The 21,898-nt window shown below is 41.4% G+C and overlaps 1 protein-coding gene across 11 annotated transcripts in view; it reads right to left on the minus strand.

Moving 5' to 3' along the window:
• PHF20L1 (PHD finger protein 20 like 1) overlaps nt 1-21,898 on the minus strand; it is an 84,115-nt gene that overhangs the window by 8,102 nt on the left and 54,115 nt on the right. For 6 of the 11 annotated variants that reach the window (XM_087864602.1, XM_087864609.1, XM_087864606.1 and 3 more), the window contains 6 exons: nt 11,546-11,710; nt 7,836-8,017; nt 6,758-6,857; nt 5,274-5,469; nt 1,471-1,837; nt 80-245 (listed from right to left, as the gene is read on the minus strand). In XM_087864602.1, coding sequence (XP_087720728.1) covers nt 80-245; nt 1,471-1,837; nt 5,274-5,469; nt 6,758-6,857; nt 7,836-8,017; nt 11,546-11,710 — 1,176 coding nt within the window. The remainder of the gene's footprint in view (nt 1-79; nt 246-1,470; nt 1,838-5,273; nt 5,470-6,757; nt 6,858-7,835; nt 8,018-11,545; nt 11,711-21,898) is intronic. The other 5 variants (XM_045812243.2, XM_087864605.1, XM_087864610.1 and 2 more) reach the window with 1 other exon arrangement.

The raw sequence follows: 21,898 nt of genomic DNA on the forward strand, positions 1-21,898 counted from the left end.
TCATATAATGTCTTTATAACAACAACAAACACATTTTACATACTGTAGCCACTGTACTTTAGTTCTTTCTTAAAATTACCATCAACTTCTTTTTCTATTAGGTCCATCCTGCTGGTAACTTCATTCTGCACATTCTCTATGTGGGTAAGGAGATTGAGCTGCCACTGAAGATGTGAGTCTCCTGGGTCTTCACTGCCCTTTTTATCATTATAAATAAATACCGTATTCCTCTCAGCTGGATTCTTCTCCAAAGAACCATTGGAAAAAAACAAAATTGGGAGAACTGTAATGTCATAACAGGAAAGATACACGAAATACCTCATTACCACAATGATCAGTGAACTCCAATCTGACTATTTATGCTAGCACATAAATTATGTCTGATGGTCCTTACAAGGGCAGATGTGCTTGCCATGTCTCTCCACAAAGCGTAGCATGGGTCTCCACAAGGTGGGGAGCATTCAACAAGACATGCTAAAGAAATAAGTTGTTAATTATACTTGGTAACGAGAAAGCCCAGCTCATTTGGACCAACCCGTTCCTCAATGAATCTAAACTAATGACATAAGTGGAGTGAAGGCAGAAAGCAGTGACGGAAAAATTACGGAAGTTGACAAAGGCCAGTTTAAAGTCTAACTGCAGACTGTAATTAACTCTGGCAGTTAAATCAGTGAGGCAAGAGAAAGATAAAAATCTCTTAAAACCTTAAAAAGTGCAAACTGCTTAAAATATACACAAGAAACCTGAACTCAGACTCACCAGAAAGAATTCATTTCATTAAAGGGATATTAATTTGACAAAATCATTTGCTGCAAATATCATGAACTATAGGCTTCCCAAATTTATTTATTTATAGTGATTTCTTGATAAAACAGGCCAGAAAAATAAACAGCTAATTTTGAAGCGGCATTGCTAGTTGAAAATCCATGAAAAATGAAGAAACAATATTTCTAAAACAATCCCTATGAACAGGAAAAAAACTTGTAGAAAGTCAATGTACATAGAGCTGTAAGAATTCAGTGTATCGCATAATGGAATTGATATGCATAAACAAGTATGCTAAAATTTTTAAAAGAAAGATCAGAATGCCACCTTTTATCTGAAACACGCATTGTATTAATATATACATACCCACACACACTTACACATTCTCACACACGGACATCTTCATTTGGAAAAAAAAAACGTGGCTTATGGTTTTTTGAGGTATCTAAGTGTGCTTATAAAACTGAAACTTTGATGGGGCAAAAGTTTACTAAATTACTACAACTCTGAACTAGGGGATAATTCAATGTTCAAATGGTCAGTGTTTTCTAATAGAGAAAGCAAAAAATGTCTTTACCCTAACAAGACATTTGTGAACTTGGGAATATAAGAATAATTTTACTGGGAATTCAGCATGTTTTATTTTATAAAATTTTCCTATGGCCTATCAGATTTTCCAAGCCAAAACAAATGAACTAGTTATACCTTTTCAGGCATTCCATCTTCTTTCACTGAGTACTGTGAACGGTTTTTATCTTTTGTGTGGAATTCTTGTTCTTCTTCAAAACTACTAACATCGTCATCATCTGAACTCCCAGGGTCTGCGAGAGATTTGCAGTCTTGACCAAAATTTTGTGGCTTTTGGTAACTGTGCTCACTTGTTATGTAAGTTCCTTCCGTTTTTAGGGGCAAACGAGGTGGTTCTTTATGGTTCTGTACGTGGTATTTCTTTTCCTCTACGTTAACTGTGTCTTGCACTGTAACTTTTTTCTCTACCCCAGCAATTCCTTGATCTTGGTCTTTTCGCTTCCCAGAACAAGCCCAGAGATGAAGGTCAGGATGATGTTTATTCCTTAAAGCAAAGATGGAGAAAGAGCAGTTCGGGGGGGGGGGGGGGACAACAAAAAACAAAAACAAGTTTAGTGCTATAATAAATTCCAGAAGGTAAAATGATACAGATAACCCTTGGTTGTCCGTGCTTTTGTACAGTGAGCGTGCTGACTCAGACAGACTGGTCCCCACTTCTCTGCTCTAGACCTAGACTCACCAAGGGAACCAAGCTAGGAGGAGGGCAGGGGCTCAAGACAAAAGCAGAGGTATTCTTTAGGGTAATTTAATCCAAAGTTTGAATTCTCACAATTTTATAGAAATAATACTTGGGTAGAAAAGCAATGATGGGGGTCCCTGGGTGGCTCAGTGGGGCAAGCATCTGCCTTCAGCTCAGGTCGTGATGTCAGGGTCCTGCTCAGCAGGGGAGTCTATTTTTCTCTCTCCCTCAGCAACCCCCACCCCAGCTCCTGCTCTCTCTCTCTCTCTCTGTTAAATAAATAAAATCTTTAAAAAAGGCAATGATAAGTGTAATTATGTTGATAGTTCACATCATCATTCGATAGATGCACTTCCTTTCCTACTGATTGTACAACACAAAAAACTTCTCTATGTGCGTATTTTAAAATCTTCATTCAGTTAAAAAGTGATACTTGCTAATGACAAAAAATTCAGGCAATAAAGCATACAAGGTAAAAACCTCCCTACCATGGCAATCATAAAAAACTGAGGTATAATCTTTCAGGCATTTTCTACACATATAAAATTATTTTTTAAATGGATAAGCATATACTTTCTCTTTTTATACAAATGGGGCTCTCAGTTTGCCTTCTTCATAGATAACATACATGGGCATCCTGCTCGCTCGGTACGCAGACACTTCCCTCACTCTCACTCTGGTAGCCGAACAGTATTCAGGCTCCACAGTCCAGGCTCACCAGCCCATTCCCACCTATAGACGTGTGTGCGTGTGCGTGTGATCTCTGCACACAAGTGGGGATATTTCAGTCAGACACAGAGCTGGATAATGGGTACACATTGTAAATGTGATAGGTACTGTCCAAGCGGCCTCCAAAGAGGCCTCCCTGATTACGCCCCACCCACAGCCTAGGACAATGCCCTTCTATCGCCATCGTCGCCAACTCTGCGAGTGTGATACTGCAGCTAATTGTAGTCATTAACATTCTGCAGTGAGTGAAACCGGAATTCTTTCATCAGCATTGATTAGAAAGGGAAATACTCAGGAGGCATAAACCTTTCAGAGAGCTCAATAATGTTCATGAATTAACTATTTCCAGGTTAGATAAACACCCAAGGGTCAAATTACTTTTCTTCTAATTCCCAAGTATTGTTCTGAAATTATACATTTTATCTTTTGGACCTCTAATAATTTAATATCAGAAAACACTAAAATTCGTTCACAGTAAAGGCACAACAGAAAGCTAGTTTTGCAGTCTGTCCAATGGACCGAGTCCTGCTCTGTCACTGAGCTTGCACAAGTACCTCCATCTTTGACTATCCATCTGTCAAATGAGAGGAGGCCTATTTCTTAGGCTTATTTTAAGGATTAAATGAAATCTCATATTAAAGCACTAATTTTTGGCATGAAGTAGACTTTCTTTTTAATAAGTTAGCTCTTCCCTCAAGTTTTGGCATTTGCATGCCCTTTTTATGAAGAAATCCATATTCAGATTTATGACATACCACAGAAGCAAATTACATCGAACAGTCACTAAGGACTTATCCCTACTCTAGGCACTGGGAACAAAATGATGAGTAAGACAAAAGCTGTACCTTAAAGGAATCCATGGTTTAGTTAGGGGAGACGGACATGAGAAAACAAAGTGCACCGAAATGCCAACATCAGTAAGCAAGGAGTCTGCCGAGAAGGGTATGTGATCAGCCCTGGTCAGGCAGGTATCGTGAAAAGGCATCTGCCAAAAAGACTAGTGGTAGAAGGTTGTTCTAAGTGTGAGTAAAGGCTTGTAACTATGATAAAGCAGGCTTCACTCAGGGATTATGGTTTGGTAGAGTTGTGATGTTTGGAGAGAACAACGGGGAGAGGGAAGACATGGCAACAGAACAACAGGATACATATCAGGGAAGGACTCAGAGCACGTGCTGGAGAGCCAGGAAGACACCGTGGGGTATGAAGCTGAAAAAGAGACAAACTCCTATTTATCTTTTTAAAAAGATTTTATTTATTTGAGAGAGAGAGAGCACGCACACAAGCAGGGGGGAGGGGCAGAGGGAGAGGGAGAAGCAGACTCCCGGCGGAGAAGGGAGCCAGACATGGGGACTGATCCCAGGACCCCAAGATCATGACCCGAACCAAAGGCAGACACTTAACCGAGCTTCCCAGGTGCCCCAAGCTCCTGTTTATCTTTTACTAAGATCACACTGGCAACAGTAAGAAGGATAAACTCAAAGAGTGTAAGACCAGAGCCGCAGAGAACTAAAAAGGTGTGGCAATGGTTCATGTGAAAAGAACAGCCTGGGCTGGGACAGTGTGAAGAAGAGAGACAGGAACGCACAGGACAATGTGAAGGAATTACAGTGGATAGGTGCCCTTGGCACACCAGGCTGAGGTGAAAGGTACTTGGACGAGGACAGAATGAGGGGAAACGGCAAGTTTCTGGCCCAGGCAAGTGAGTCAAAATGAAGACAATCTTGTGAAGAACCAATGAATCATCCTGTTTTTATATAAAATATTTTTTTAAAAGAAGAATTCTGACCAGGAGTTAGGAAGAACTGAAAACAAGGGCTTCAAGAACACACGGACATGTTACTTAGGGAGGCTCAGGTTTGGGTTTGTTTGTTTGTTTGTTTGTTTGAAGGGAAAAGAGTCTAGGGTGACTAAAACCCGTTCAGCGCACAACAGAGGCATGGATTATATACCTGCTCCCTTCAAAGTCCATCTTTAGGTAATTAAAAAATACACTCTTAAATCTACTTCATCTTGACACCATTCTTGAAGCAGGACACAAAATACCGGGTTCACCAAGCAGCTGCACTTAATTCTGTGCATATGTCAAGCACACAACACAGCCGGGCAGGGACTAACACTGATTGGAACAGCAGAGGTGGTAGTGACCTTCAACCACGCTTATTCATTCCAGCACAACAGGCAGGAAGCAAAATGTTTATTAATCGTGTCTATTTTCAAAAGTTAAAATGTATTCATTGGGCAGTAAGGAGGGCACGTACTGCATGGCGCACTGGGTGTTACACACAACTAATGAATCATCGAACTTTACATCAGAAACCAGGGATGTGCTGTATGGTGACTAACATAATATAATAAAAAAATATTAAAAATAAATAAATAAATAATAAATAAATAAATAAAATGTATTCAAATCTCTCTTCCGTCTTTCAAACTGCTCACGTGAACCTCCAAAAGGCCGCCCGATCACTGGGAACTCAAACACAGGCCACCCGTGCCCGCGGCGCCTACTTACTTCAGGATGCCGATCTTCAGCTGGAGCCCGTGCAGGACTTCCGTGACACCATAGACGTCAGCAAGCAGGTGGTGTGTGGAAACTATCTTTTTGGCATTGAGATGAGAGTAATTTTCTTTTAAGAATGATAACCCACACATTCTCCCATTATCCAACCAGTCCTTATCATACCGGTATTTTGCACTCCACCTCTGACCTGGGGAGGAAGGAGACATTAAAATGACAAAGGATTCCACTTAAGATTTCCTTCCACTGCCATCTTACTAACACTACTCAGTAAGCAAGAAAAGCTCTGGTACTAAGAATAAATTCAGAAGAAGAGCAAAACAGAGTTCTGAGGAGCTGGCATTGTGAGAGTTCCTCTGACCCCAGGGCCTCCCGCCCACTACGGAGAACACACTCCATGAACGGTGTGCTCGGAGGCAGAGGACACCTGCGGAGGAACCTGGAGTGTAAGGCTTTCCATTTTTGATGTGTCTGTCCTCCGTCCTGTAGAAAGGCTGAGAGGGCTGGACAGAAACGAGACGGGGTACTCTAACATTTGTTTTGAACTGGATGAAATACAGAGTTCTACTTAAGTGAATAAGGACTCCTCTTCAAGATCTTACAGGGTCCTGTATAATCCTACATCTTCAATGTCAATACTATGTCTATTAAATGAGTTGCTTACGTGTCTGTGACCCCTACTATGAGACAGCGGAAGGCACGCTTACAATCAATCATCTTACCTCTTACCAGCATTTGGCAAATAGGCATCCAATAAAGGCTGCTGAATGAATAAACAGATGTCTACATTCGTATGGGTCTGAATCATTCTCCTGCTTCCTAATGTTACTTTTTTTTTTTTTTTGGATATCTAGTTTTTTTCTGCCTGGGCAGCTGAAAGTGTATGCAATATGCAAAACCTTGCTATTCACAGAGCCTCTGGCATGGGAGGAAGGCACTGGACAAGGAGTCAAAAAGGACAGGTTTTCATCTCAGTTCTGCCATGTCTAGTATTATCCTTGTGCACAAGGCATGCGACTCTCTGTGCCCCAGTTGTCTCATCGGTAAAATAAAGGGTCAGACCGCGATCATCGGAGATTCCATCTACCTACAATGAGCTGGATATGCAGCAATCAGGAACTTTCTTAAAACCACATCCCGAGGAGTTACATTCAGAATACAGTTCCATATAAACCTATTTAGAAATCGATACACAGGGACGCACTACAGGGCTACTTCTTCTCCAGGAAAAAGACGTATGTAACTCTGTCCTTCCAGTAATGTAGTAGTTACGGTAATGAAACAAGGCTAATGTTCTGGTCTAGATAATTAACATGGAAAATAAAACTGTAACAAACAATGAAAAATATTTTAAAACTTCAACATGGAAACAGACTTTAACTGATGCAGAAGTAACAGTATCTTGTACAGCGGGTACGCTACGGAACCGGTAACCAGATCTGGAGGCGCCCTGCCGCCGGCATGGGGAGGAGGCTTACCGGGAGGGTCCCTGCAGATGTAGCAGATGTACTGCTCGGGGATGCTCTCCTCCAGCAGCCCCATGCACACGCTGTGCTGCCAGCAGAGGCACTCTTCACACTGCCAGAAAACACAGGAGCGCTTACAATCACTGGTCTGCTCACTACAAAGACAGACAAATCCCCTTCCTTTCACTTAGCCGTGGCCCGTCTCTGGCTGCGCCCACAGCTCAACTCTTACTCCACACAATGATGCAAGGGCCGATATATGATGAATTTTATATTTGAAAGTCGGCTACTTCAAGAACTTCCTCTTGTTGCAGCAACTAAAATGTGCCTTGATAGATGAATCACACACACACACGCACGCGCGAAACTATTGCTCTCACTTATTTCCCACTAACTTTTAGGCAAATACATCCTTAAAATACCTTATTAAAGTGTGGACTTCTTTTTTTTTTAAAGACAAGTTCATAGGAGTGCCTGTAGCAGTGACTTCTTAAAAGTACTACCTGTGTGGTGACCCTATAAATTTGTAGTTCCCTTATTTGAGAAAACCTCTGAAGAGGGAGAAAAAACATTACTCTTTCTTCATTCCTGTAACTAACATTTCCAAATCTTCCAAATGTCATCACAGAACACGGGTAATGCTTCTTTTTTCTTAAAGATACCCCTTTCTGCAGGGAGAGGTAGTTTGTAATGCTTAATCCTTGCAACAATTTTTGACAGTAGTGGAAACGTTTATTTCCGAATCTGCCTGTTGAAGGGCTACAAGCAACAGGGATCCAGGCAAGAAAAGGGCTGCTACACTCTACCCTTCAATGTGGACGCTCACCCACCCTGCTGATTTCAAAGAATGGCTTCCGGAATTTCAGCTTGAAGACCTCAAACTGAATACTCTCGTAAAGGGAGGGTGATCCTTAGGTGAGAGAGCAGTCCACTTCATTAGAGATTTTCCCATCACTACTGGGATTTTAAACGTGATAAGCGAGAGACCTGCCCTTCAATAGGACCATGAGTGAGGAAAGAACATGGAAACCCCGTTGTGCTTGCTGAGCACCTGAAATAATTATTCGCTCCAACAGGGAAGACTGGTTACCTGGATCATGAAGCCGTTCTCCTCATCCAGTTCACAAACGCACCGCACAATCTCATTAACAGCATCGTCTTCATCCTGAGATTCCTCAAAATTGGTTGAATCAAAGTCCTGATTGTACTCATCCCCACTGAGAAGCAAACTCTCTGTTGAAGAATCATCTAGGAATTCCACATCTGATAAGTCTAGAATATACACAGAAGTATACTCAGCATATATTTTCCTATGTTTGTGTCATTTTTCCAGATAGAAAGGAGCTAAAGGGAGTGATTATAAGCTATTAAGAAAGAAAGGCCAAACAAATGGAATTAGAGTATTTGTCTCTAAACAAAGAAACAAATGACTTTTGAAGCTTCGCTAGTTATGACCGACTTTACATCTTAACATCTACACTATTACAAGTAACTTGGAAAGTATCCTGTAGTCTTGCTGCTTATCGAGGTTATGGCTAAGGTTGACAGCAATTCAAATTTGCGTAGTTTTCGAACACCTTCACAAATGTTAGTGCTCTTCATCTTCCCCAGAATCAGGGGTTGTAAAAAGAATGGATTTTGTTCTATGTACCATAGTCAAGACACTTGAGCAAAGGGAAGGAGACTGCCTGGAAGTCTAGTATCAGTATTACTATTCTTAGTGGTGTGGGCACCCTCAGCCACCACTGCACTTCCCATGCAGCAGGACTATACTGAACACTTTGAACAGAAGATCCTTTCCTCACTTGAGCAGTGAGGCCAGCTAACGGTGAAGCTGACTGCATAGCAGGATTACCTGACTCCAGAGCCTACGTTCTCAATGACGTCACCAGTATTCCTTAAACTGGGACCAGGGCTTCCCTAAGGAATTTACAAATTTTCAGAATTTCCCTTGGATTAAAATCTTTTAAAAATAAGTACGTATATTCTAGAAACTAGATTGTATGGATGACCACTACATAATGCCAGGTTTTAGGTTTGTATTTGTACCAGTGTTGATGTCAAAGAGGACAATTTAGCCCAGGCCACTGAGAAAAAAAAAAAAATGGAGGTAAACACAAGGAAGTATTTATTTATGACAAAGGAGAAAAAATGATGACAGGCCACTAAAGGTTTGCCGGGAGTGTGGATGGAGCAATGCGGAAGACGCGTGGTCGAAGACCTGCCCACTGCTGTGAGGCCCCTGGAGGCCAGTCAGTGCAGTGCCTCGGCCACAGAGGTGGCTCCTCCTGCCTCAGTGTTGCAGCCTCTAGCCGTGGTCTGCGCCATTCCTTCACCTGCTCCTCACTCGCCTCCCTCCGTAGGGTATCAACAGGCCGCAGCAGCAAGGGCTCGGCACTGCAAAAGCTCCACGTGCAGTGCTTACAGTCAGCCTGCCGTACACAGTAAGCCGCTCCAGACTGCTTCTGGAAGAGCTAAGGAGGGAGTCCGTTGCCACAGAAAATTCTCTTTTCAGACGATCAGACCAGAAAGAAGTTGGCCGAATTTGAACTGAAAAAATTCATGCTGTTTGTATTTTAAATACTTCATGACTTAGTGCTTCTTTTACCAGCTTCTAATCTGATTTTTTCCTGTTTTTGAATGTTTTATTTTTGACTTATCAAAAGTTAATGTTTTACAGAAAAATTAACATTTTCTTTTCTTTAGAGTCTTAGGACATCTTAGAGAAAGTGAGGTCAGTAGAAATGATAGTAGAGAAATAAAGGAAAATTTTCAAGGAGTAAATCAATGAGGCATCATAAATTCCTTCTCATAACAATAAGAGTAGTCTTGAGAACCTAGAGGGGAAATTTCATTCATTCTTCATCTTACTATCTTAAATCCAAAATTAGTATTTTCTAACTTGGGCCTTCCGGAATGCAAGTTCATGTTTCAAAACGGCAGACCAGAACACGAATAAACAGTTTCGAACATGGTGGCAGCATATGTGTGGCGTTATACGGATGGCAATCGTAATAGAATAAATACATTTAAAACTATTATCGTTGAAGGGAATTAGCGTGTGTCTCACATATGCTTTCATGGCCAAAATAACCAGGTTTTCTGGTGTTAGAATGCAAATTTAACATACTGGCCAGAAAACCTAGTTTGAATAACTAATTCCCAAGCATCAAGCAAATGCTTGGCTGAATTCTAGGGGCTGAGTAAATGCGTCCAGGGGTTCAAAGTTAAAAAGAAAACCAAATAGGGGCGCCTGGGTGGCACAGCGGTTAAGCGTCTGCCTTCAGCTCAGGGCGTGATCCCGGCGTTATGGGATCAAGCCCCACATCAGCCTCCTCTGCTATGAGCCTGCTTCTTCCTCTCCCACTCCCCCTGCTTGTGTTCCCTCTCTCGCTGGCTGGCTCTATCTCTGTCGAATAAATAAATAAAATCTTTAAAAAAAAAAAAAAGAAAACCAAATAAAAGTTCCCTCTCCCACTGAAATACCATGTGGACAACAGCTCCAAGCGGCCACAGGAACACCATTCTCTTCCAACTGCTACTCCTTTAACTATCATGGCTATTTTCTCAGACACATTCACTAAGTGTGGATTCCAGATCAGCATCACCTGGGAACTCATTAGGCATCAGACATTCTGAGGAGGAGGCCCAAAAAGGTGTTTTACCAAGCTTTCCAGGTGGTTCTGACGCATGCTAACACTTGAAAACTTCTGGCCAAAGACCTGCGCCCTGTATCAACACCCGTCCTTTCTCCCAGCTCAGTGCTTGGTCACACATGGGCAGGATGGGGGGGGGGGCACACCTGTGACACTCCTGCCACCCCCTCTCACACATCTAGCTCCAGCAGCACTGCCAGCCAGATATTCCCTCCGTTCTCCAGCACTCTGTGTAAAGCGATTACTTTCCAACCTTGATGGCTCCAACACGAGTGTCCTTATGTGATTGTCAACCCAAAGAATCACTCAGAAACTCCATCTACCCTCCCGGAAATCTCCTTCGTGCCCTGCAGTGCGTCTCTGGATTGGTCGTTTCAAAGCATCACAGCGACAGCTGTCACGGACATCTGGGGTGAAGAGCCACTGGCCCAGAAGGGAACAGGGGAATTGTGCTTGTTAGAAAAGGAAGAGGGACTTTTTTCTCCCTCCCTTCAATGTTCGAAAATGATAAATCTCAAAAGCCGTGTGCTTATTTTAGGAGAAAGGAAAGATGACGCTTTTTTCCACAGTAGGCTAGACAGGAGTTAGGCCTAGAAGAAAGGAAGTGGTAACCATGCAAACGAAAACACATGACCTAGGACCTACCATATCGGGCCCTCAGAAGAAAGAAGGCCGGAAGTGAGCTCAGACGTCAGTATCCCTGGGGTTTTACATAAGATGAAGACCCCATCCCTTATTCTAGTCTCCAGCCAATGCCATCAGGGTCTACGTGGGAGAGTCTCCCTCCTACTGCTCAGAGCCCCTGAAGGCGAGCATGTTCAACCCCCCCCAGCCGCCAGGACAGCTTGCAGAGCAACCCGACAGATTCCAAATCTGCATGTAAAATACCCATAACCAGTACGTAGCAGACACTAGGAGCTCCCTCACCATCTGTCCTACAATTAATGATAAAAGCCAATTTTACTTTATAGAAGTTAAAAAAAAAGTAGCTCAACTTTCTCATGTTGAGATTTTCATATTAGTTTCTGGGATAACTTCTTAAATGGTGTGCCCTGCTCAGATAAGCCCTCAATGAAGTATGTTTCCATCAGTTCCCCATTTAAGAATCTTAAGACTTATTTAAGCATTACATGATTACACATACTTTCACCACTAAGATCAACTGACAAAATTGCCCTTGGGTACTGATATGTTGTATTTTTCTCCGTAAACATGCTTCGCAGAGCCAGAGAACTCCCAGAAGATCGAGTTAGTGGAGAAGAGCACCTTTCCAGAAATTCTAGAGAACTGTCTTCATAGTCTGAATAGTCTGTAACATAAGATACATAAAGAAATATTAATAAAGTGTCAGGTCATCAGGAAGAGTCACTATAAAAATTAACAAGAAAGTAATGTTTTACAAGATATAAAATAACCATGCCACCTCTTTCCTTATCCACAAACAGCTAGGTCATGGTTTATCTGATAAAGTGGGCTGGGCAAGAGCACCTGGGAACTGTACCCCAGGCAGTACACACACACCAATGTTCTAGCTGGTACCAAAAACTCGTGTTAGCCAGTCGAGAAGTGAAAAAGGATTATTTTTACAGTTTTTCTCCATTATAATCACAGCTATGTTTACAGTAAGATGTGCAAGATGGAAATTAATTTTTTGTTTTTGCAATTTGTAAAAAGGTGCTCATAATGTGTAGCATGTCAACTATTACACCGACAATTCATTTGATACATTTTTTAGCAAAAAATGTCTGAATGAAATTGAGTGGTCCTGAAAGAAACTATTGATTCAAGCCCTGTCTTCCTCAGCTCAGCATGAGTCATGCAGACAGAGGACAGGGAGCAGCCTGCTGCAGCCTCCAGGAGAGTAGGGTGTGATGAGAGGGACAGACAGGAGAGGGCAGGATTCAGGGCCCTGGGAAGGCTCTGGAGCAGAAGAGAGCCTGGCGCATCTGACAATCTGAGACTGTGGCTACAGCACAGTGAGGGAGAGACAGAAGAAACGAGCCTAGGGTGGCAGCAGCAGGTCCAGTTTAAGACGTTCTTATTTTTGAGTTTTATCCTAAATGCAGCAAAAAAAATGCGTGACCCAAGCCTGATTCTGGTTTTCAAAGCACACTGGAGCTATGGAATGAGGAAGGGTGCAGGGAGGCGCAGGCAGGAGGAGCCATGGCCTGGCCTGGGCGGAGGGCAGCTGGCATGAAGACTGACAGGCAGATGCAGGGACCTGCAGATCTGTAGACTGCGGGTGCGGGGCTGGCCTGGCGTCAGAAGGGCGGTTTCCAGGCTTCTGCTTGACCTACCGAGAGGCGGAAAGAGGGGCTCTGAGAGGGAGCTAAAGAGTAAGAGGGAGGAGGAGAAACCAGAGAAGGAATGTGAGTCCGGAGGAGGATGTTTACTTATTTATTATTTTAAAGATTTTATTTTAGAGAGAGAGAAAGAGAGAGAGAGAGAGAGCACAGTGAGGGGAGGCGCACAGGAGTTGGGAAAGGAAGAGGCAGAGTCCCCACTGAGTGCGGGGCCCCACTCGGGGCTCAATCCCAGGACCCTGAGATCATGACCTGATCTGAAACCAACAGCAGGACACTTAACGGACTGAGCCACATAGGCGCCCCCAGACAAAGGCTTTTTAAAGATGGGAGATCCTACGCATCGTCTACAAAAATCTAAAGATGAGGGGAGGTGGGGTGACAAGTGCCAGGATTTTAAGAACAGAAAGACAGACAACTGCCTCCATTATTACAGAGGCAAAGCAGCAGAAGATGGATCTACATAGCTAAGCACACAGCTGTGGACAGATGAGCAAGTTCTCATCTGGTGGCTTCTATTTCCTCAACTGAGTATGAGACAAAGGATGCCTGAGGCAGGTTAGGGAACAGAAAGAGGTGGAACAGACTGGAAGAGGTGAGGAAAAGAGTACGAAAGCAAGTTTCCAGGAGAAGAGCAGTACCAATGCTGGTATGCACTGAGTATCCATCTAAAGTCAGTAGTTGTGGTGGACAAAACAATGGTCCCCAAAGGTGTCCACATCCTAATCCTCAGAACCTGTGAACGCGTTAGGTTCTGTAGCAAAGGGGAATTAAGATTGCTAATCAGTTGACCTCAATATTATCCTGGATTATCTGGGTGGGCCTGATGTACTCACAAGAGTCCCTAAAGGGGCAAAAGAAAAGCAGAAGAGTCAGTATTGGAGCAATGTGAAGTGAGAAAGACTTGAGTGGCCATTGCTGGCTTTGAAGACGGTTAGGAGGACAAGAGCCTAGACTCGCAAAAGCCTCTAGAAGCTGGGAAAGGCAAGAAAATGGATTCTCCCCTAGAGCCTCCCAAAAGGAACGCAGTCCTGCTGACACCTTCGTTTCAGCCCACCGAGACCCATTTTTGACTTGTGACTTTCAGAACCTCAAGATAGTAAAAATAGTCACTGATATGTAGTATTCTGTGACAGCAGCAGCTGGACGCTAACGTAGCACTCACCGTACATAAGCACAGCCACATTTATTGGGTACCCCCTGTGTGCCAAACACGATTCTAAGTGCTTTATGTGTACTAACTCTCAATCCTCACAGTTAATACAATCAGGAAGCTACAACTGCTGTGCCCTTTTACAAGGAAGAACAGACAGAAAAGGTTACATTGCCCAAGAAGACATAGCTATCTTTGCAAAGCCAGCCTTCAAACCCAGAAGAGCCTGACTACAGAGCCTTACTCTTAACCAAAAAGTGTTACCAGCAGATTTCAATGTTTAATGTATACGCAAATGGGAACGCTTGTTAAAGCAGATTCCTGGGCCTCGGCACCAGCAGGTCAGGAGCAGGGACCCTCCCAGATGCTGCAGATGCTGTGACACTGCAGAGCGATCCTGGAGGAGCATGGGGCCACTGTGCCTCTCCTGGCCCCACAGTCTCTACACAGCTTGCCCAGGCCCTGTTACTTGGGCATAGGAGAGGAAAGGGCATTTGCTGAATGCTAGCTGGCACTGTGCTAAGTACTTTACAACAATTACCTGACTGAATCCCAAAAATAAAGCTACATAGCAGAAACTATTATTACCATTTCAGACGCGAGGAAACTGATATTTATATAATTTAAATAACTCACCGAAGGACACCCAAGCTATAAGCTTTGCAGTGAAGATTTTTTTTTTTTTAAGATGTTATTTATTTGACAGAGAGAGAGAGAGAGCCAGCGAGAGAGGGAACACAAGCAGGGGGAGTGGGAGAGGAAGAAGCAGGCTCTCAGCGAGGAGCCTGATGCGGGGCTCGACCCCAGAACGCCAGGATCACACCCAGGCGCCCCTGCAGTGAAGATTTGAACCCAACGCTCAGCTTTGAATGCTGCCCTTTTATCGATGACATGTTATATTGCCCTCTCAGCAAAGTAAATGCAGAAGTACAGCCTGAGTGTAAGAATAATGGCAGAAATCTCAGTTTGGTGTTACAAATTAAACAGGCTGATACATAATCTCTCTATGTGGTATTAGTGACTAAACAGAACTTCTTAGCACTCTACACCACACCTGCATTCCCCATGCCAGCCCCCTCTGGCTACTGTGAATAAAGGTCCACTGCTGGCTTCAGGGTTAGATCAGCTGTAATCTTCCATATAAAGCCCCTGTCCTTGATCACTCCAGCTTCTCTAGACTATAGACAGAACTTATTTTCTATCACCAGTATCTTACCAGTAGGTATCTGCGCATGCTTCTTATCGCTCTTACAATATGCTGATAAGGCTTGCCTACAAGCTCCCGGAAGGGAGTCTCTGTTTTCACAGCACAATGTTCTAGATTCTCCTTGCATTTCTCACTCTAGTTCTTTTAAATCTCTGCATGACTTCGGTTTTTTCATATTTACAGATACAGGAAAGACGAGATGAAGCGACTGGCTCAAAGTGACAAAGGTAAAAACTGGCAAGATGTCACTCTTAAATCCCAACATGGCGATTTCTCGTATCAACAACCCTAAGAACTTACTACGCCAGCAAAGACAAGTAAAACCTGCTAGAGGGAAGAATGCACAGTCTAGCAAACACTCTCTAAGGCCCAGGAAGTAACAAACAACATAGCATGATGGTTAAAGTTAAAATTAAGACTGAAGCCAAACTGCCTGGGTTTGAATCTGCTTTTCACCACTCAATAGCCACACAAGCTTGGACAACTCTATTTCAGTTCATGGTTTCTAAAATGGGTATAAGAGGCTCTACTGTAAAGCATTAGTTAATGTGAGGATGAAATAAACCACTGTATATAAAATGCCTACAGCATGTCTGGTACATAATAAGCACCAGCAGGATATGCAAAATAACATTCAGTGTTAAGAATGAATTTTTAAAACTCTCTGGTGGTAGTAACTGTAGAATAAAATGCATATTATATTAGGAACCTCAAGTAGGAATAATGTGAATGTTTTAAAATTAAAATGTCTTTAAAATTTTAAAGTTATTTAAAACCCCCTATTTCCAGCTTAAAGACCCCTCTTCTAATTTAACCTGGAGAAGAGTGTCACTTCCAAAATGAATGTAAATAACCCAGAATAAATTCTCAAATGTAATAATTAATTGCAAAGATGTCTGTGATTACCCAGCTCCACACCTGCTGTGTATAAAAAGCAATGCTTCTGTGCATCTTTAAGTATTTGCTAGGATTCTATTTACAAAGTTAAGATTTTCATTTATAGGTCTGATTTTAAAATGTAAACAACATATAAAGTTCTTTTCAATTAAAAAATAAAAATATATTGACATGTTTTAAAGGATCAACGGCTCTTTACAAGTAGGGTTAGCGTAACTCCGTAACTGCGGAACACAACTCTGAGGCGCCAGTTTTCTTTGCAACTTTTTTTCTCAGTCTTGCTAATGCAGATCACCCTCTTTCTTCCAAGTCACCACCAGCTCCTGCATTCTCCTCAAGGCTCTCTCACCGTGCCACCAAGTGTGGCCTGCTCCTCATTTGTTCTTGGGCAGCCCCTCCCTGTTATACCCCCTCCCCCCCCCCCCCACTGCTTTCAACGGATCTTAGCACGCTTCGATTCTGTGTCTACCGGTGAGTCCCGGAATAGACCTACTTGCTGATGGGGCCTTGAACAGCCCGCCCTTCCTGCCCCCAGTCCTAGCTATCCCCGCTGCAGTACAAAGTCCACTGAATCCCCTCGGCCTCTGGTCACTTGGGAGTTCACCTGGCAGTTTTACCAGCTGTTAGAAGCTTCTCAAGTCTGCATTACGATACACCCTCACAGGAGGGTGTTCACAAATCAAATGCATTTGTGATTAATGGTTTTTTGTTTACGACGTTCCAGAATTTCCTGACTTTAGGTTCTTTGGAGTCTGGGTCCCACGGGGCTGTATGTGAAGGGAAGGGGTGAGGGGAGAACGGAAGAGGGGCAGTGCAGGCACAGGAGTGCACAGATATGTTCAAGACACTCTCTGGAAAGTAGTTTTAAGCTTTTCAATCCCGTCTGACCCCACATCTTCAAATGTACTCTGGCAGCTTTAGAGAGAGAGAATGGAGAAACAATCAGATATGATTTGGGGCCGAGCTAGAGAGTTAAAAATCTGAAGAATTTACCATCAATTACTGACTCTGAAATTTCCCAGTTGGCTTTATAGTTTTTAAAACTGATTTTTAGGGATGCTTGGGTGGCTCAGTCGGTTAAGCGTCTGCCTTCGGCTCAGGTCATGATCCCAGGGTGCTGGGATGGAGCCCTGCATCAGGGTCCTGGGATCAAGTCTTGCACCAAGCTCCCAGATCAGCAGGGAGTCTGCTTCTCCCTCTGCCTGCCTCTTCCCTTGCTTGTGCGCTCTAACAAATAAAATCTTTTTAAAATAAAAAAAAATAATAAAACTGTTTTTTAAAAGCATGTAATGAATATGAAAAAAACCCAGGTATGCCATAAAGCATATCAATCGATACCACAAAATACTTAGGTGCCTGTCACGTAGTTTAAGAGAACACTGTCATCACTTTCGAAGGTCCCATTGTACCATTTTCCAATTTGAAATGATAAATTCCCCACCTCAGAAGTTACCACTGTCCTGAATTTCTGCTCACCATCCTCTTGCTGTTCTTTATGCTTTTGCTACTTTTTGCTACTTTATGCTGTTGCTGTGTTCCCATAGTTTCATATTACAACTTTTTGATCTTTACATATATAAAATCATATTACATGTTTTCTTCAGTGATTTTTAGCTTGTCATTTTGTTCCTGAGATTCCTGTGGCTATAGTTCATTTATTTACATAGTGATACGGATTCCATGGAATGGATGTGTGACTTCTGATGGACATCCGGGCTGCTGCCAGTGCTGCCATGGGCATTCACGTAAATGCCTCCTGATAGGTCATGAAAGCTTAGTTAGGAATTTTAAGTCACATGGTGGGCACAACTTGCCAGTGGCTGTTTTCCACAGTAGTCGATACCGTGTCTCCACCGCCTCAGCAACATCTGATACCATCCACCTTATAACTTTTGAGCAGCCCGCAGCTAGGAAATAGATCCCACTAGGTCTTAAAAATTACATTAATGCTGCTTCTCATAAGAATGGACATCATGTCCAATTCATCCTATCACTTTAAGATTTCCAATGCTGTGAAATACCTGTTAAAATATTTTGCCCATTTTCATATTAGGATATTTTTCTTTCAATTTTTGACTTGTAAGTTCAAACAGATTCTGAATACTAGTCCTTTGTCAGGAACAAGTGTTGCAGTATTTTCTGATGGTTTGTGCTGTCTTTTCACCCTCTTTATAACGTTTTCTTTTTTTTTTTTCCTTGTAAGGGAATTTCTTTTTTTTTAATTTTTTTTCTTTTTGTCTTTTGCTCCTCTTCACCCACTTCTCCTACCCCAACCCCCTGCTTTTGGCAACCAATATTCTGTTCTCTTTATCTATGAGCTGCTTCTTTTTTTCCTTAATTTTCCACATATAACTGAGATGATATGGTATTTGTCTTTCTCTGACTTATTTCACATAGCATGATGCCCTCCAGGTCCATCCCCGTTGTCACAAATGGCAAGATTTCATTCTTTATTGTGACGAACACTCCACTGTGTGTGTGTGCGTGTCTGTGTACACACAATCCCTTTATCCATTCATCCATCAGTGGACACTTAAGTTATTTCCCTATCTTGGTTATTGTGAATAACACTACAATGAATATGGGGGTGAATTATCTCTTCAAATTAGTCTTTTTGTTTTCTTTGGACAAATATCACATGGTAGAATTGCTGGATATGGTATTTCCATTTTTAATGTTTTGAGGAACCTCCATATCATTTTCCACAGTGGCTGCACCAACCTGCATTTCCACCAAGTGCAGAATGGTTCCGTTTTCTCCACATCCTCACCAGCACTGGCTGTCTTTTGACAACAGCCATTCTAATGGGTATGAGCTGATCTCTTATTGGGGTCTTGATCTGCATCTTTCTGATGATGATGTCAAGCATCTTTTTATGTACCTTTTGGCCATCTAAATGTCTTTTCCAGAGAAATGTCTATTTTGATCTTCTGCCTGTTTTTTAATCAAGTTGTGTTTTTGCTATTGAGTTGTAGGAGTTTTTTATATATTTTGGATATTAGCTCCTTATCAAATGATTTACAAATATTTTCTCCCATTCAGTAGGCTACCTTTTCATTTTTTTGATGGTGCAGTGCAGAAACTTTTCAATATGATGTATTTCTGCTTATTTATTTTTGTTTTGTTGTTTTTGGTATCAGATTTTAAAAATCATCACCAAGACATGGCAAGGAGATTATCAACTATGTTTTCTTCTAGGAGTTGTATGGTTTGGGGTCTTCTGTTCAAGTCTTTAATGTACTTTAATTTTTGTTTGGTATAAGACAGTGTTCAAGTTTCAGCTCCTACATATGGCTATCTAGTCTGCAGCACTACTTACTGAAGAGACTCCCCTTTCCCCATTGTATATTCTTGGCTCCACTGTCATAAATTAATTCACCATATATATGAGAGTTTATTTCTGGGCTATTATCTTCCTTTGATCTATGTATCTGTTTTTATGCTAATACCATAATATGCTTAATTATTGTAGGTTTATAGTATAGTATTGAAACCAGAAAGTGCAATGCCTCCAGTTTTGTTCCTCCCAAGGTTGTTTTGGCTACTTGGGGTTTTTTGTGATTCCATACAAATTTTAGGAATATTTATTCCATTTCTTTGAAAAATGTCTTGGAATTTTGATTGGAATCGCAATGAATCTGTAGATTGTTTGGGGTAGTAAGGGCATTTTAACAATACTGATTCTCCCAGGCCATGAGCATAGAATATCTTTTCATTTATTTGCATCTTCTTCGATTTCTTTAACATCTCATAGTTTTTTAAAATAAAGGTCTTTCACTTCCTTGGTTAAGTTTATTCCTAGGTATTTTATTCTTTTTGATACAATCGTACATGGGATTGTTTTTTTGACTTCTCTTTCCGGTAGTTTTTTATTTAGTGTATAGAAATGCAAGATTTTTCTGTATTGATTTTGTATCCTGCAACTTCACTGAATTTATTTACAAGTTCTAATAGTTTTTTGATAGAGTCCTTAGAGTTTTCTGTACATAATATCATGTTATCTGCAAATAGTGACAGTTTTATTTCTTCCTTTCCAATTTGGAGACCTTTTTTTTTTCTCCCTTGCCTAATTGCTCTGGTTAGGACTTCCAAAACTATGTTGAATAAAAGTGGCAAGAGTGGGCATCTTTTTCTTGTGCCTGATGTTAGAGCAGAGGCTTTCATCTTCCCACCACTGAATATGATGTAAGCTGCAGGTTTGTCTTATACGGACCTTTATTATGTTAACTCACATTCTCTCTTACCTGCTTTGCTCAGAGTTTTTATCATAAATAAATGTTAAATTCTGTCAAATGCTTTTTCTGCATCTATTGAGATGATATGATTTTTATCCTTTATTTTGTTAATCGTAGTATAACACACTGACTTACTTGCAGATGTTGAACCATCTTTGTATCCCCAGGAATAAATCCCACTTCATCATGGTATATGATCCTTTCAGTATATTACTGAGTTTGGTTTGCTAATATTTAGTTGAGGATTTTTTTTTTTAAAGATTTTATTCATTCATTCAACAGAGAGAGAGACAGACAGCCAGCGAGAGAGGGAACACAAGCAGGGGGAGTGGGAGAGGAAGAAGCAGGCTCATAGCGGAGAAGCCTGACGTGGGGCTCGATCCCAGAACGCCGGGATCACGCCCTGAGCCGAAGGCAGACGCTTAACGACTGAGCCACCCAGGCACCCCTAGTTGAGGATTTTTGCCATCAATGTTCATCAGGGATAGCAGCCTATAATTTTCTTTTCTTACAGTGCCCTCGTCCAGTTTGGTATTATCAGGGTAATGCTGGCCTCATAAAATGAATTTGGAAGAGTTTCTTCCTCTTCTGTTTTTTGGAAGAGTATAAGAGTTTGCAAGAGTTTGAGAGAAGTGTGTGGTATTAATTCTTCTTTGAATATCTCATAGAATTCACCAGTGAGGCTGTCTGGTCCTGGAATTTTCTTTGTTGGGAGATTTCTGATTACTGATTCAATCTCCTTACTAGCAATTAGTAAGTTTAGATTTTCTACTTATTTAACTCTATTTTCATGATTTAGCTTTGGTAGTTTGTATGTTTCTAGAAATTCATCCATTCCTTCTAGATTGTCCAATTTGTTGGCATATAACTGCTCATAGTGGTGCCTTTGGATTCTTTGCATTTCTGTGATATCAGCTGTAACATCTCCTGTCTCATTCTATTTATTTTTTTTTCTTGGTAAGTCTAGCTAAAGGCTTATCAATTTTTTTTTTGTTATCATCTTTCTTTTATTAAGTAATTCCAAAATCCCTAAAAAGATACCCCCACAAAAAAACAATATTTTAGCTGAACATATACTAACTTCCCTAACATAAAATAGAAACACATGTAATGACTTTTCTATTTATCCAATCCACTTTTACAAGGCTTATAAATTTTGTTCACTTTTTCAAAGAATCAGTTCTTAGTTTCATTGATCTTCTCTACTGTCTTTTTAAGCTCTATTTCATTTATTTCTGCTCTAATCTTTATTATTTCCTTCCTTCTACTAACTTTGGGCTTTGTTTGTTCTCCTATTTCTATTTCCTTGAGATGAACAGTTGAGACTTTTCTTGTTTCTTGAGGTAGGCATTTATACCTAGGAACTCCTCTCTTACAACTGCTTTTGCTGCATCCCACAAATTCTGGCATATTTCCATTTTTGTTTGTCTCAAGGCATTTTGTTTCTCTTGACTTCTTTGACCCACTGATTATTCAGTAGCATGCGGTTTAATCTCCACATACTCATAAAGTTCCCAGTTTTCGCCACGTAATTTCTGGTTTCATATTATTTATTGTGGTCATAAAAGAGATTCAAGAGGATTTCAATCCCCTTAAATTTATTAAGATTTGTTTTGTGGCCTAACATGATCTAACATGGAAAATGTTCTATGTACACTTGACAAGAATGGATATTCTTCTCCTTTAGGATGGAATGTTCTAA

This window comes from Ursus americanus, chromosome 9 (assembly GCF_024610735.1).
Source record: "Ursus americanus isolate L20-20 chromosome 9, mUrsAme1.1.p, whole genome shotgun sequence".
NCBI classification, from domain to species: domain Eukaryota; kingdom Metazoa; phylum Chordata; class Mammalia; order Carnivora; family Ursidae; genus Ursus; species Ursus americanus.